The sequence below is a fragment of the Fringilla coelebs genome (genome assembly GCF_963513975.1).
Source record: "Fringilla coelebs genome assembly, chromosome: 24".
Classification (NCBI taxonomy): domain Eukaryota; kingdom Metazoa; phylum Chordata; class Aves; order Passeriformes; family Fringillidae; genus Fringilla; species Fringilla coelebs.
The window spans coordinates 6,165,204-6,181,558 of NC_140050.1; the positions used below are offsets into that span (position 1 = coordinate 6,165,204).

At 69.9% G+C, this 16,355-nt stretch overlaps 1 protein-coding gene across 1 annotated transcript; it reads right to left on the reverse strand.

Annotated features, from left to right (window-relative positions):
* Positions 1–863: 863 nt before the first annotated feature.
* On the reverse strand, positions 864–10,179 carry NCAN (neurocan; the record flags this gene model as incomplete). Its single annotated transcript, XM_084221343.1, has 14 exons — positions 864–1,087; positions 1,192–1,374; positions 2,044–2,188; positions 2,270–2,352; positions 2,433–2,591; positions 2,726–2,839; positions 2,960–3,076; positions 3,295–4,395; positions 4,474–5,316; positions 5,575–5,868; positions 6,736–6,863; positions 7,212–7,386; positions 8,335–8,736; positions 10,107–10,179. 14 exons carry the CDS (start codon positions 10,177–10,179, stop codon positions 864–866), a joined length of 4,041 nt encoding a protein of 1,346 aa, XP_084077469.1.
* Between the last annotated feature and the right edge of the window lie 6,176 nt (positions 10,180–16,355).

Genomic DNA, 16,355 nt, shown 5'->3' on the forward strand with positions numbered 1-16,355 from the left:
TCGGGGGCGGGTGATGGAGGATGTTTTAGGCAGGAATCATCCCAAAAAAATCCATCAGCGTCTCCCCATCTCGAGGGGGACGCCGCGGCCGCGCTGGCGGGCGACACAGGGACACAGGTGACGGCCACCACCGCGAGCAGGTGGCGGATGCGACACGGGGAGGCCCTGGGGGACAGTTTGGGGCTACTCGGAATTAATGGGGGGCGGTGAGAGGAGGCAGCTGGGGAGCGGCGCCAGGCAGGGGACACGTCCCAGGATCCCCAGGAAAGGGCGGGGGTCGCTCAACTGTTAAAAAAATTTATTAAAATGTCCAGCAGTACAGAAAGGCAGAGTCAGAAATGGGGAGGGGGCGTCAGGAGGGGGTCGGGGAGGGGGTGGGGACACGGCAGTCACGTCGCAAACAGCAGAGATCGGAAAGCGCCGTACACACACACGCACACGCCAACTCCAACGGGGACCCGAAACGAGCGGAGAGGGGACAGAACCAAACCGAGCACCCCCAAAGCGGCCGCGGAGCGGGACAGCGGCCCCGCAGCCACCGTGTCCCCCCCCGCCCCACCCGTGCCGGCCGCGGGGACGCCCCGAGGAGCTGGGGCAGGGAAATGGGGGGGAAGGGGGGGCTGCTAAAAAACCAGAGCCACCCCAGGTGGGACGGGGGGGGCTGCCTGATTCACCCCCGGGTTGGGGACAGGGACAGAGCCCAGCTTGGGGGGGGTCCCTGTGCGGGGCTGGGGGCTCCAGCCCGGGCCGGGGGGCTGAGCGTGGGACATGCAGGGAGGGCTGGGGACGCACACGCAGCCGCCCCCTCCGGATCCTATTCCCTACGGGGCCGGGCATCCTAAGGAGCTAAAGCCAAAAGGGGGCTAAAAAAGAGGGGCGGGGAAGGGCTGGGACAGGGACGGGGGACGCCACCACATCCCCCGGGGACCCCTTTGTGCTCGCCCGGCTCTAGAAGTAGTGGCCCTCCTCCATCCAGTCCAGCCGGAGGTGCTGGCGGTGTTTTCGCCGCTCCTTGCGGTGGTGGTGGTGCTGGTGGTGCGGGTGGCTGTGCCGGTGCCGCCGGTGCCGCCGCGCTCGGTGCGACCGCCTGGCTAACGGGGGGGCAAGGCGGGCCACGCGGCGGGGGGGGGTCAGCTCAGCCTTCCGCGCCCCCTCCCACGGGGTTCAGCCCACCGCGAGCCCCCCACTCACGTTTTGTGCAGAGGATTTTGGGCCGGTCCCACTTGCCGCTGCTGTGGCACTTGATGGTGGGCACGTGGCGCTGGGTGAAGCCCTCGTGGCACTGGTAGCGCACGCTGGAGTGGATGTTGTACTTCTCCTTCCTCTTCCCCACCGGGAAAGCGTTCGGCACCTCCGGGGGGGGCCCGCAGAGCACTGCGAGGGGGGGGCACAGAGCTCCGTCACCCCCCTGTCACTGGGAGTCACTGGGAGTTACTGGGAGGGGACAAGGGACACCCAGGAGCCGCCCCCGCCCATCCCTGGGGACACCGCGGGTGGCTTTGGGAGAGGCTCGTCCGTCAGGGTGGCGGCGAGCTGTCCCCAGGGTTTAATTGGTTAATTAATGGCTTTATTGGGGCGTCATTAGCGCGCGGGGTGGGGAGGAGCGGCTGGAGGTTAATGGAACCTGCCGAGGTAAGGGATGGGAATTTAATGGGTTTAATGGGAGCAAATGAAACAAACCCGAGCGCCGAGGGAGGGATCGATGGCGGGGAAAGAGGAAAAATGGAGATTTAGGGGAAAACTGCGGGAGTTGGCCTGGGAGCGGGGCTGGGGAGGGTGGGATGGGGATGGGGAGGGGCCTGGGGGCTGCGGGGTGGGGACAGGGACGCGGGGACCTGCGGGGTGGGGACACGGGGACCTGCGGGATGGGGACACCGGCGGGATGGAGACACCGGGACCTGTGGGATGGGGCCAGGGACGCCAGGGACTGCGGGATGGGGACACGGGGACTGCGGGATGGGGGACACCTGCGGGATGGGGCCGGGGATGCCGTGGCCCGCGGGATGAGGCGGTGCCGGGCCGGGCGGGCCGGGCGGGCGGTACCTGTGCCCTTCTTGCAGATGTAGGGCAGGTTGTAGTTGCAGGGCACGTCGTTCCACTTGCCGATCTCGTGGGACACGAGCACCACGCAGTCCTCGCCGCCCGCGAAGAAGTTGTCGGGTTGGTTCTCCCGCCAGTTCTCGTATTGCTGCGGGGCCACCAGGGAGGGTGACACCCTCCGCGCCCCCTCCCCGCACCCCGAGCCCCCCCGAGCCCCCAAAGCCCTCACCAAGCCGGTGTTGTCGGTCCACTGGAAGTCCTGCTCCACGATGCGGTCGTTGAGGCCGATCCAGGTGTTCTCGTGGCCGAAGCCTGCGGGGAGAGGCACCCGCGGCTCGCACGGACGGGGCGAGCAGTGCCCGGGGAGGGGGGATCGGGGACCCCCGGCCCACCGTTGATGAAGGCGTGCTCCTCCTGCGAGTGGATGCTGGTGAGGTGCCCGGCGCGGCGGCGACAGTCGCGCTCCGCGTCCTCCCAGGAGCGCCGGCGGGGGAAGTAGCGGTAGCAGTGGCCCTGGAACTTGTGCCAGTTGTGGTCACAGCCCTCCGTGTCTGCGGGGACACGGCGACAGTGGCGGCGCAGCGCAGGATTTGTGTCCCCTTCCAGCCCCGCAAGGTGACCGAGGCTGGGCAGGGTCCCCGCGGGGACACGGCCGGGCTGGGGGGACACCGGGGGCTGTCCCCACCTTTCTCGCAGCGGCTGCCGCCGTAGCTGGGCAGGCAGAGGCACACGAAGGAATTGACCTCGTCGATGCAGGTGCCGCCGTTCTGGCACGGGCTGGACAGGCAGTCGTCGATGTCTGCGGGGACAGCGGGAGCTGCGGTACGGCGACACCGCCCGCCGCCAGCCAGCGAGGAGGGGGCACCGCGCGGCGCTCGGAGCCGCGGTGCCACCCCCCGCCCGGTGCCCGGGCACTCACCGATCTCGCAGTTCTCGCCGGTGAAGCCCGGGGCGCAGCTGCAGCCGCACACGGTGCCGTTGGCACGGCTCGTCCCGCCGTGCAGGCACGGGAGGTTCTGGCACGGGTCCGGCGGCGCTGCGGGGCGGCAGCGGTGCCCTGAGCCAGGCTGGGGAGGGGGCGCGGTGCCACCCCCGCTCCCATCCCGTCGGCTCCCAGCGAGGAAATTCGGATAAAAGGAGCGACACCGCCCAAACCTCCGCCTCAAAACCTCCCGGTGCCCGCAGCTCCCGGTGCCCGCAGCTCCCCTTGCCCGCAGCTCCCCGTGCCCGCAGCTCCCCGTACCCGCAGCTCACCGTGCCCGCTGGCGTTGCCGGTGCCCACCCACGCCAGCAGCTCCCGCTCGTCCAGCACCGGCTCCTCCCCGCTGCCGCTGTCGGCATCCAGCAGGGGGGACCCCCCCGGGCCCCCCAGCTCCGGCTCCGCGGAGGGCTCCAGGAGCATCCCCGCGCTCGGGGACGCGGCGGGCTCTGTCCCCCCGGGCTGGGGGGCGCTGGGGGACGGCCAGGGCCCGCGGGTGGCCGAGCCGAGGGGCGTGGGGGGCTCCTCCCTCTTGGCCTCCCCGGAAGCGTCCTCCTCGCCGGGGGCTGCTGGAGCATCCTCGTGTGCGGGGACACTTGGGGGGCCGGGGGTGGCGGGGGGGGACAGGAGGAGCTGCTCGGCCGCCCCCGGCTCCGGCTCGGAGCGCTGGGTGGGCTGCGGGTCTGGGGGAGAGAAGCCTGCGGAGCCCTCCTCGGCCACCGGCTCCGGCAGCGCCAGCTCCTCCGGCCGCGCGGGGCTGGCCCGCAGCGGCACCTCGGTGGCCGTGGGGGAAGGGGACGGTGAGGGGACATCCCAGGCCGGGGGGGACGCGGCTGTTTCGCCGCTGGGCTCGGCTGCGCCATTCCCAACATCCCTGGATTCCTCCGGCTGCTCCTGGCTGGGCTCGGCCGCCCCGTGGGGAGCCGCGGGACCGGCCCGGCCCCGGGGCCCGGGAGGATCCCCCTCGGTGTGGCCGGGGGTGGCAGGGGGTCCCTCGGAGGGACCTTCTGGCTGCAGGAATGTCAGCGCCTTCCTCTGCCTCTCCAGCGCGCCGTCCCCCGGGGCCCCGCTGCCGTCCCCGCCGTCCCCGCGGGGCTGCGGGGACAGCTCGGGACCCTCGGCCACCAGCGGGGCCGGGGGCAGCGGGGGCAGCGGGGGCGCGGAGCCACCGCCCTCCTGGGACAGGGTGTCCCCGGAGAAGTCCTCGGTGGCATCCGCGGGTGGCCTCGGGGAGTCCCCACGGGCGCTGGCGATGTCCCGGTGGCCCCGAGCGTCGCGGGGAGTGGCGGCGGACGGGGACGACACGGGCGGGGAGGTCCCCGAATCCCTCGGGGCCGGCGAGAGGGCCACGGGGGCGGTGACCGGGGCCACGAGCTCTGCAAGAGATGGCACCGCCATGGGGTCACCGGGAGGGGACAGCGCCAGGAGCCCCGGCCGTGTCCGCTGTCACTCACCGGGGCTGATCTCCTCCTCCAGCGCGTTGGGGGACGCGTGGGGACCCCCCCGCCGGGGGCTCTCGCTGCCGCCTCGGGGGGGGCTCCACAGCTCCACGGCGTTGGCTGCGGCTCCTTTCACCTCCTGCGCCAGCACGGGGGCCTGGGTGACAATCCCCGCTGTCACCGCGGGGTCTCCAGAGGTGACAATGCCCGCTGCCACCGCGGGGTCCCGGCCGTGCCGCTGGAGCTGGAAGTAGCGCCCGTTGAGGCCGGGGTAGCTCCGCCTCCGGGCGCTGGAGCTGCCCGGGGGGGTGCCGGGGGTCTCCGGGGCCGCGCTGGGGACCGTCCCCAACCCAGGCGGTGACAAGGACGAGCCGGCGCTGTGCTCCAGGGCTGGCCTTTGGGGATGCGGCGGGAGGGTGGCCGGGGGTCCCGCGGGGTCTCCTTGGGCCGGGCTGGCGCTGGGAGGATCCCGCCGGGAGCTCTCCGGGTCCACCACGTTCAGAGCCTCCTCCTCGTGGGGCCACGCCAGCGCGGGGACCGCGGTGGCCGCCGGGGATGTCGCACCGCCCGTCCCCGGCCCTGGAGCCGCCGGTGCCGGTGGCAGGGCGGTGCCCGGGAGGTCCCCGCGCGGTGCCACCGGGCTGCCGCTGGCCGGCCGCAGCTGCTCATCCTCATCCTCGCCCAGCCCCGCGGGCCCCGGCGGTGGCAGGAGGTCGTAGCGGTCGCGGGGGATGTCGCGGGTGTCCCCCGATGTGCCCGGGTCCTCGCTGTGCTCCACCAGCACGTTGTCGCTGCCCGGCGGGTCGGGCGTGGGTGGCACCGGCAGCACCGGCTGCTCCGTGTCGCCGTGCCCCGCGGCTGTGGGGACACCCCGAGCGTCAGCGGTGCCACCGAGGGCACCCGGCGGTCCCGTAGCCCCCCTGGAGGGTCAGCACCGAGCACCGCATCCCCCTCCCCGCACCCGGGAGCAGCTGAGCTCCTCCCAGCGCCTTTCCCCTCATTTATCTCATTAATTCCCCAATTAAATATTCATCGCAGCAATTTCCCCGGCCGATCCCCGCGGGAAGGAGGGAGCGGCGGGGGGATCCGGGGGGAAGCTCGGGGGTCGCCCCTCACCTTTGTAGCAATAAGCGTCGAATTTGGAGGCGGCGGGGGGGAAGCCGGTGCGGTTTGCGAACTGGTAGAGCGTCCGCACCCCCGGGGCCTCGCCCCCGCACTTCCTGCGCGGCTGCCGGATGGGGTAGCGCACGCTGCCATCGGCCAGCCAGCCCGGGTCGCACTGGTCCAGTCCCTGTCGCCAGGCCAGGTAGAGCTGGCCCGTGGTGGCCAGAGATGCCCCGCGGCTCCGGCAGTGCCTGCGGGCGCCCTGCCAGGTGAAGCGCCCCGGTACCGTGGCGTAGAACACGGTCCCTGCGGGAGAGGGGAGCTCTTGGGGACGCGGCGACAGGAAGGGATGGCTCGGGGCGGAGCGGCGCTTTTGGGATGGCCTCGTGGCCTGAGCGCTGTGGCCGCGCTCGGTGGCGGTGCCAAGGATGGCGCGGGGCGCTGGCACCCGCCCGGAGCGCGGCTGGAGAGGGAGACACGGAGGTGTGGCCGTGGAGGGACATTGCGGGCACCCAGATGTGGCATGGCCACGGAGGGACATCGTGGGCACCCAGCTGTGACATGGCCACAGAGGGACACCGTGGGCACCCAGCTGTGCCATGGCCAGGGAGGGACATTGTGAGCACCCAGCTGTGCCATGGCCACGGAGGGACATCGTGGGCACCCAGCTGTGCCATGGCCACAGAGGGACATCCCTGGGCACCCAGCTGTGCCATGGCCACGGGGGGACATCGTGGGCACACAGACTTGGCATGGCCACAGAGGGACATCCCTGGGCACCCAACCAGCCACATGTGACCACAGAGGGACATCGTGAGCACCCAGTCATGCCACAATCACAGAGGGACATCGTGGGCACCCAGCCACACCATGGCCAGGGGAGGACCCCCCTGGGCACCCAGTCGAGCTCCTGGCCATGCCATGGACACCAAGGGACCCCCCTGGGCACCCAGCCGAGCTCCTGGCTGTGCCGTGGGCACCGAGGGACCCCCCTGGGCACCCAGCCGAGCTCCTGGCCGTGCCATGGGCACTGAGGGACCCCCCTGGGCACCCAGCCGAGCTCCTGGCCATGCCATGGGCACTGAGGGACCCCCCTGGGCACCCAGCCGAGCTCCTGGCCATCCCGCGGGCACCGAGGGACCCCCGGGCACCCTCCCGGCGCTCAGCCCTTGCCTCGCAGCTCCCGGGAGTAGCAGTAGACGTCGTAGAGCTCGGCGGGCTCCCTGCGGCCGTAGCTGCGCACGCCGGGGAGGCTCTCGCGGTCTCCGTAGCAGCCGGGACGGGACAGGGTGATGGGGTACCTGCCGGGAGGGGCACGGTGGGCGCTGGGCTCCGCGGGGAGGGCTGCCCGGGGGTTCCCGAGCGTTCCCGGGGGTTCCCGGGGGTTCCCGGGGGTGCCCGAAGGTTCCCGGGGGTTCCTGGGGGTGGCTCGGGGCTGCCCGAGGCTGCCCGGGGGCTCCCGGGGGTGCCCGGGGGTGCCCGAGGGTTCCTGGGGGTGGTCCGGGTGTTGTTTGGGGGTGGCCCAGGGATCGTTTGGGGGTGGTCCGGGGGTCGTTTGGGGGTGGCCCGGGGGTCGTTTGGGGGTGGCCCGGGGGTCGTTTGGGGGTGGCCCGGGGGTCGTTTGGGGGTGGCCCGCCCCGCGCACTCACCGCACGCTCTGGTCGCTCAGCCAGCCCGCGTCGCAGTTGTCGTAGCCGTCCTCGAAGGCGGCCTGGAGGTGCTGGGGGGAGGCGATGACGGCGGAGTTGTCGCGACAGGCGCGGCGGGCGGCGGAGAAGCTCAGCGCGTAGCGCTCGCCCGCGGGCCGGTAGTGGAACACAACGCCTGGGGACACCGAGAGGGGACATGGGGCAGGAGGGCACGGCTCGTGTGGGGTCCGTGGGGTGCAGGGCTGGCGCCGGGTCCGTGTGGGGCGGGGTTTGGGGTTCATGGGGTGCCCGACTGCCATGGGGGGCTTGGGACGCGGCTTGTAGGGTGTAGGGGGCACCCGGGGGGCACACGGGGTACGTGGGGTGTACAGATCCTATGGGGTGCAGGGAACAAATGGGGTGCAGGGAACAAATGGGGCTCACAGCTCTCATGAGGTGCAGGGAACAAATGGGGTGCACAGCTCACATGTGGGGCTCACAGCTCTCATGGGGTGCAGAGGATAAATGGGGTTCACAGCTCTCATGAGATGCAGGGAACAAATGGGGTGCACAGCTCACATGTGGGGTTCACAGCTCTCCTGGGGTGCACAGCTCACACGTGGGGATCATGGCTTCTATGGGGTGCAGGGAACAAATGGGGTGCAGGGAACAAATGGGGTGCAGGGAACAAATGGGGCTCACAGCTCTCATGGGGTGCACAGTTCACATGTGGGGATGGTGGCTTCTATGGGGTGCAGGGAACAAATGGGACTCACAGCTTTCATGTGGGGCTCACAGCTCTCATGAGATGCAGGGAACAAATGGGGTGCCCAGCTCTCATGGGGTGCAGAGGACAATTGGGGTGCCCAGCTCTCATGGGGTGCAGAGGACAAATGGGGCTCACAGCTCTCATGGGGTGCAGGGAACAAATGGGGCTCACAGCTCTCATGGGGTGCAGAGGATAAATGGGGTGCCCAGCTCTCATGGGGTGCAGAGGATAAATGGGGTGCCCAGCTCTCATGGGGTGCCCAGCTCTCACGGGGTGCCCAACTCACCCACCCCCCCTCGGCCCCACGGGCTGTATGACCCCCCCCAGCCCCTCCCTGGCCGTGCCCCCGCCGTGTCCCCGCCGTGCCCGGCTCACCCGTCACCTCCAGCGGCAGCAGGTCCTGCTCGTCGTCGATGCCCGCCACCACCTCGCAGCGGTAGAGCCCCGCGTCGCTGGCGCGGGCCGCCCGCAGCTGCAGCGTGGCGTTGGAGCGGTCACGGGCGTAGCCGGGCAGCGACACTCGGCCCTCGTAGGCTCTGACCACCTTCACCGCGTTCTCCTTGGCCACCAGGATGGGCTCGTCCTCCCGCTGGCCCGTGGCCGAGCGCACCTTGCTCCATTTGACGCGGGGAGGCTCCGGGGGCTCGTTGGGCCCCAGGGAGGCGGAGGGGTGCAGGAGGAAGAGGCAGGGCAGGGTCACGGGCTCGCCCAGCCCCACGCGAACCGCCTGGTGCTGCACCCTGGTGATGTGGATCACCTTCCCCTCGTCCTGCGAGCCTGCGGGGACAGCGGCTCGGCTGCCTCGGGGGGTTTGGGCACGGCGCGGAGGGTTGGGGGGCATGGCAGGGGGTGGGGGGCTCCGCTCCCGGCACCCCCGAGCCCCCCAGGAGGAGCAGGAAGGGTTGGGAAAAAGCGAGGCCGCCCCGCTGAGGGGTTTCAGCCCGACCGTGACCCCTCTGGGGCTGCACCCCAACTCGGACGGGGTCCAAGCCCCTCCCCAGGATGCTGCCCAGCCCCCCCGGGATGTCCCCAGGGTGTGACACTGCTCTGCACCCGTGGGTGCCACACGGCTCCCAGGCGACGCCAGCACGCCCTGGCCCTGCCCGCAGAGGGGGATCCCTCGCCAAAGACGACGCCACCGAGCCCGGTGGCACCGGCGGAAAAGCCACCCCCGTGCTGGGATAAAGCGTGGCAGGACCGTGACCACCCTCTCCTCCTCCTCCTCCTCCTCCTCCCGCACTAATCCCGTCCCAGCCTGTGCAGGCTCCCAGCGCCGCCGCCGCAAATCCCCCGCGTCTCGGACCCCCCGTGGACCCCCCAGTGGGGTCAGGGACCAGCTGGGGACCGGGGACAGCCACTAATCCCCCCCGGGGCCTTCCTCCCCCACCCTCTCCGCCCCCCGAGCCCTCGGCTCATCGAGGCACAGGAAGCGCTGCAGGGTGGGCGATCCCAAAGCCCCCCGATCCCAAAGCCCCCGATCCCAAAGCCCCCTGATCCCAAAGCCCCCCGATCCCAAACCCCCCGATCCCAAAGCCCCCGATCCCAAACCCCCCGATCCCAAAGCCCCCCGATCCCAAAGCCCCCCGATCCCAAACCCCGCCGATCCCAAAGCCCCCGATCCCAAAGCCCCTGATCCCAAACCCCCCGACCCCAAAGCCCCCCGATCCCAAACCCCCCAATCCCAAAGCCCCCCGATCCCAAACCCCCCAATCCCAAAGCCCCCCGATCCCAAACCCCCCAATCCCAAACCCCCCCGATCCCAAACCCCCCCGATCCCAAACCCCCCGATCCCAAACCCCCCGACCCCAAACCTCCCCGATCCCAAAGCCCCCGATCCCAAACCCCCCGATCCCAAACCCCCCGATCCCAAAGCTCCTCGAGCTGCCGTGTCCCCGCCGCGGGGGACAGGGGGGGGACGCGGCTCAGAGCAAATCCCGGGGGGGCTCAGCTGGGCCGTGGGGAGGGGGATTAAGGATTTAAGGTCTCGCCTGCAGCGATCCCAAGGCGGAGGGAGGGGGCGCGGCCGCCTGGGGGCTTCTCCCTCCCTAATCCCGCCGCAGCCCGAGCCCTGCCCGGGATTTTATCGATGAACCGGCCCGGAGTTCATCATTTATTGCTGTTCGCTCCCTAATTAGCCCCGGACTTACCCAGGACGGCGATGGGGAGGAGGGAGAGCCCGAGCAGGACCCAGCAGGCGGCATCCCCCATCACAGGGACCATCCTCGACCTGCAAGGACAGCGCGGGCTGCCAGGCCGGGCTCTCCCGCCGGGATGGGCCCCGTTAGCCCCGGGATGGGCGGGGATGTCCCTCAGTGTCCCCGCCGCCGGTGGTGACACCCCCGGGCACCCCCGGGGCACAAAGGCCCGGCCCCACCGCCGGCAGCTCCGGCCCGTGGAGGGTCTCGAAAGCTCCTGGGAGGTGGGAGCAGCGGGAGGGCAGGCAGGTGACACAGCGGGTGTGGGCACAACCCCTGGCTGGCACCTGGCACCGTCACCTGGCTGGCACCACAAGGAAAAGCTGGCACGGGCATCACCCAGGGCTTGTCACCATCACCCAGAGACTGTCACCACCATCCAGAGAATGTCACCCTCACCCAGAGACTGTCACCCTCACCCAAGGCCTGCCACCATCACCCAGAGATTGTTGCCATCACCCAGAGACTGCCACCATCACCCAGAGACTGTCACCCTCACCCAGAGAATGTCACCCTCACCTAGGGCCTGCCACCATCATCCAGTGTCCATCACCCTCACCCAGGGCCTGCCATCACCCAGAGACTGTCACCATCACCCAGAGAATGTCACCATCACCTAGAGACTGTCACTATCACCCAGAGACTGTCACCCTCAGACAGAGACTGTCACCCTCACCCAGGGCCTGTCACCCTCACCCAGGGCCTGTCACCATCACCCAGAGACTGTCACCATCACCCAGAGAATGTCACCCTCACCCAGTGTCCATTGCTGTGTCCATCACCCTCACCCAGGGCCTGCCACCACCACCCAGAGACTGTCACCCTCACCCAGGGCCTGTCACCCTCAACCAGGGCCTGTCACCATCACCCAGAGAATGTCACCATCACCCAGAGAATGTCACCACCACCCAGAGACTGTCACCACCACCCAGAGACTGTCACCATCACCCAGAGAATGTCACCCTCACCCAGCGCCCACCCCAGCCCTCACCAGCCTCGGGGTGCCCAGCCAGCCGAGCAGAGGCAGCGGGGGCACCCCCAGCACCCCCAAAGTGCCACCACGTGGGCACGAGCCCGAACCGAACCCCGAGTCTCTCCCCAGAGCTCCATCCTGGAATTCTCTGCTCCTGCTTTCCCCCCATCCCTGCCCTGTGCCAGACACGGATTTGGGGGGCACCAGGAGCCCCAAACCGAATCTGCCTCACCCCCCACCCCCGATGCTCCATTTTCCAGCCCTCCATGCCTCCCCCTGTCCCTTCTGTGCTTTTATGGGACGAAAATAGAAAGAAAGAGAGAAACGGCGAGAAAAAAGGAGACCCCCGCTGGCAAAGGGCCTTTTTGGGGATGCAGAACCGCGTTTTATCTGATTTCTCCTCGAGAAAAAAGCCTTGGCAGCCCCTTCCCCCTCCGCGGGGGGCTCTGCCCCCAAAGCCAAGAGCTGGGAGGGGACAGGGAGGGGACCTGGGACATTCCCGGCCTCAGGAAAGGGCAGGGGGATGCGCCTTTGCCTGGATAAATCTCCCAGGAGCTGGAAAACCCCAGAGCAGCCCCGGGGCACCGCCAGCGGCTCCTTCAGCCCCGCTCGGGGACGCTCCGGGAAGGGAATTCCGCCAGCTCAGCCTCGCCGGCACCAAACTCTGCCCGGTTTTCCCACTCCAGGGGGAAAACATAAATTCCTTGGCGAAAAATATAAATTTCTCGGCACTTTGGGGCTCGGGAGGCTCCGGCTCCTCCCGTGAAATGTTGATTTTGACTTTCCGGGGTGTCCAGGAGCTCTCCCAGGACAAAGCAACAGCGCCGGGAGCTCGGTCCGGGCACGGCTGGGGACATCGGGTGTGGCATGGGGACAGCCAGGACACCCAGCGCCCGGCCACAAGGGTGCCCCGGGCTGTGCTCACAGCATCCCAAAGCTTCGGACCATTCCTGTTGGGTTTTCCCGCTTTTTGAAAGATTCTTTAGGGATTTCCACCCATCTTCTTTTTGTCCCCGCTGCAGCCTCCAGGCGGTTTTTCCCACCGAGAGGCAAAAGAGGAGATTTGGGGGGGACAACAGCGATGGGACCTCGCTCTCTGTCACCTTCCTGCGACCTTCCCCTTCTCCATCCTCCTCCTCCCCGCCCGCGGGGTCCCCAGAGGGACACCCAGCGACAGCTCAGCCCCGAAGCGAGGGGTGCCAGGCGCGGTGCCACCCCGGGCTGGTGACAGGGACAGCCCGCGGGGAGCGGCGTGAACACGGGGAGGAGAAATCCTGCGGGGAGCAGAAATCCTCCTCGGAATATTTACTCAGAGCCGGGCTCCTCGCTGAGCAAACAGCCGGGATTTCTTCAAATGTTAAACACAAAAGTCGCTCTTTGGATTTCCAGCCTCTTCCCGGGGTTTGAGGGGTGGGATGGGGGTCCCTGACCCTGCCCCGGTGGGCGCTGATGGGGGGTCGGGGTTGGGGTTTTTGGCTCCCCTGCCATCAGCATTCCTGCAGGATTCTCTTTGGCAGCAGAAAAAGTGGGAAAGGCCCGGCCGGCAGCACCTGGGAAAGCTCAGCTGTCCCCAGAGTCCCCCCGCAGCAGGGACAGGACACAGCTCTGCTCCTCTGGGGACACCCGGCTGTCCCCGCTGCCCTTGGCACACGCAGGGGACACATTCCCACGGCTCTGCTCCCGTCCGCGCCCGCAGCCCCTCACCGCACCGCCGGCAAGATGCTGAGCCAGCAAAAAGTTCCTCCCAGGGTCAGGACAAGTGACACGGGACGCGCCAGCCCTGCGGGGTCAGTGCCACCACACGCGATGTCCCCTCGCAAGGTCCCCACAGCCGGGCAGCGTCACCGGGACAGAATCGTTCCCTCCTCATCGCCATCCGTGAATTCACGGGGTGGCACCGCCACATCCCGACCCTGCGGTGGCACCGCCACATCCAGACCGTGCGGTGGCACCGCCACGTCCCGACCCTGCGGTGGCACCGCCACATCCCGACCGTGCGGTGGCACCGCCACGTCCCGACCCCGCGGTGGCACTGCCACATCCCGACCCTGCGGTGGCACCGCCACGTCCCGACCCTGCGGTGGCACCGCCACATCCCGACCGTGCGGTGGCCCCGGGATCGGCCCGGGATGGATCCCGGATCCCGGGCAGGATCCAGCCGGGATTCCCGGGGAGGGCAGCGCGGGCTGGGCCATGCGGGTGTCACCGCGCAGTGCCCGGTGGTGACAGCGAGGCGAGGGGGGTGGCACAGGGCCGGCCAGGGGACGGGGGTGGCCGGGCGGCCACGGCCACCAAAGCCCGAATTTCACAGCGGGGGTCTCTGCCCGCAGTCAGGGCGGTGTCGCCGTGACGTCCCCAAGGCCACGTGGCTCGGCCCCCTCGGGGACAAGGAGCGTGTCCCGGTCCCCCCGGCGTCCCGGTCCAACCGGGGGAACGGCAGACGAGAGAAATTTAAAATAACGCCGGTGCAAAACGCCCCCCCAAATCCCCCCCAAAGCCGGGCGAACATTTTCGCATCTGTCACTAGCTGTCACCTCATGAATAATTCATCCTGCTCATGAATATGCAAAGCCGGGGCTGGTGATTAGCTTGAGCTGAAACCGAGCTTAATTCCACACAGGCCGCCGGGACCACCCGGTCAGTTCGGGGGTCACCTGTCCCCCCACCCTGCCCCGAGCCCGGCCCGGGACGGGGGCGGATCCCGGGACCCGCGCGGAGCTGAGGGGACATTTGGGACAGCGCTGGGGACACGGGAGGGGTGGCAGGACAGAGGGGGCACTGCCCACCCACCCGGGCAGCCCGGATGCAGCGGGACATTGGTGTCCCCACCCTGGGCACACGCCAGCCCTGGCGGTGCCACCAGCTGTCCCCAAGCCCACCGCATCCCCCACGACCTCTGATATCCCCGCGGGTCACTCCGGCCAGCGGTGCCACCAACGCACACGCGACATCCCGGTGCCCACCCCCTCGCCGTGTCCCCCCCTCACCGCTGCCACCCCGGGGGCTGCTCCTGCACCCCCATCCCAAACCCCGAGCCCCCCTGACACCCCCCCTCCAGCACCCACCTCCCTCCCAGCTCCGCGGTGTCCCCGCCGCCCCAGCGGGGACCGGGGTGTCCTGCGGGGGTGTCCCCGGGGCTGCGCGGCCGCGGCAGGAGCCCGGCGGCGGGGCCGGCTCGGCGTCCCCTCCTCTCTGCCCACAACAAAGGAATTCTGCAAACCTCGCTGCCGTCACATCTCACAGGCAACGTGATGCTCCCCGCTCCCCCCAGCCTGCCGGAATAAATTAGCACCTCGGGAAACTGTGATCCCGGCCAATATGGGCCCTTTGCCGGGTGCGATTTTTATTAGGCAGACAGTCTGCAGCCTTTATTTTAGAATTTGCTCCTCTTTTTTAAATTTTTTTTTTAAATTTTATTTATTCTCGTTGTCCCGCTCTCTGCCTCTCCCTGCAAAGCCCCAAGCGCCGCGGGAGCCCCAGAGCCGGCGCTGCATCGCTGCGAGCCCTCGGCTCCATCGCCAGCCCTGCTGGGGGCTCGGCCACACGCCGGGAGTGACTCCCGACACCGCGCCCGGTGACAAAACCGGCAGGACAGCCCCGGGCCGGTGGGCCTGGCACGGATCCGGGCCGCTGGCACCGCCGTCCCACCGAATTTGGGGCTGCCGAGCCCCTCACCCTATCTGCACCCACATCCATCCATCCCTCCATCCATCCTGGCTGCTGTGTCCCCATCCTGGGGACATCCTGTCCATGGCACTGCCACCCCGGGACAGGGACATTCCCAGCTCCCGAGCCGCCAGGGAGCCACCAGTGTCACCAGCAAGGAACTGGGTGGCCCAGGCGCACCCGGCCGTGGTACCGCAGGGGGTGACACCCTGGTGGCACCCGGTCCTGCCACCCCTCTGCTTGTCCTCTGTCTCGCTGCCAGCTCCTGGGGGGCTCAGGGCACGGTGTCCCCTGTCCCTTGTCCTAAGTGCCGGTGATCCCCAGCCCCCCTCAGTGTCCCCAGCCTTTGAGAGCTCCGATCCTCCCGGTGTCCCCCTGTCCTGGTGTCCCCACAACGCCAGTGGCCACGCCCCCATTGTCCGGCTGTCCCAGTGCCCTGATCCCCGCAGTGTCCCCTCCGGCCCCACTGTCCCCAACCCCCGCACCCCCATCCCTGACAGCTCCCTGTCCCCTCAGCGTCCCCAGCATCTCCCCCACGCCAGGGCCACCATCCCTCACCCCGGCCCCCGCAGTGTCACCCCACACCGAGTGTCCCCCGTCCCCGCTGCGTCCCCAGCCCGGATCCGTCCCGCTCCTGCCACAGCCCCGCCGGTGTCACCGGGACCCGCGGGCCCCCCCACCCCCGCATTCCCCAGCCCGGATCCATCCCGCTCCTGCCGTGGAGGCGCCGGTGTCGCTGCCGGTGTCACCGCCCCCATCCCCGTCCCCGCAGCAGTGCCGGTGTCACCGTCCCCATCGCCGCCACCGAGCCCCGCATTCCCGCAGCCCCCGCAGCCCCGCCGCGTCCCCAGCCCGGATCCGGCCCGGATCCGGCAGCCCTCTCCCGCCGTGGCGCTGCCGGTACCGGTGTCAGCGTCGCTGTCACCGTCCCCATCGCCGTCACCGGGCCCCGCACCCACCGCGCCCCCAGCGCGGATCCGTCCCGCTCCTGCCACAGCCCTGCCGGTGTCACCGTCCCCACGGCCGGCCCCGCAGCGGGGGCGGTGCCGGTGCCGGTGCCGGTGCCGCACGTACCTGGTCCGTGCTCAGGGCGCGCCGGGACTCATCGCCGCCGGTAGAGCCGAGCACCCCCGCCGGCACCGGGGGCTTAAAAGCGGGGCTCGGAGAGGGGGGCAGCGGGCCGGGCCCCCCCCGGAGGGGGCCGAGCCGGGCCGGGCCGGGCCAATCGCGGCTGGCGGCGGGCGCGGGCCCCCCCCGCCGGTGCCGCCGGTGCCGCCCGCCCGCACCTGCCCGCAGCGGCGGAGAACCCGCGCCCGCTCCGCGCTGCCCGGCGCAGGGCGAGGGGCGGCCGCGCATGCGCCGCCCCCCCAAACCCGGGCCAACCCCCCCAAAAGCGGGGCCGCCCCCTCCCCATCGAGCGGGGCCGCCCCCCGCACCCCGCGCAGTGCGGGAGGGGTTGGGGGGTCGCTATGATGAGGGGGGGTCTCTAAGAGGGGTCTGAGAGAGATTGGGGGGTCCGGGGAAGAGGGGGGGCTGTGGTCCCCAAGAGGATATGGGGGGGT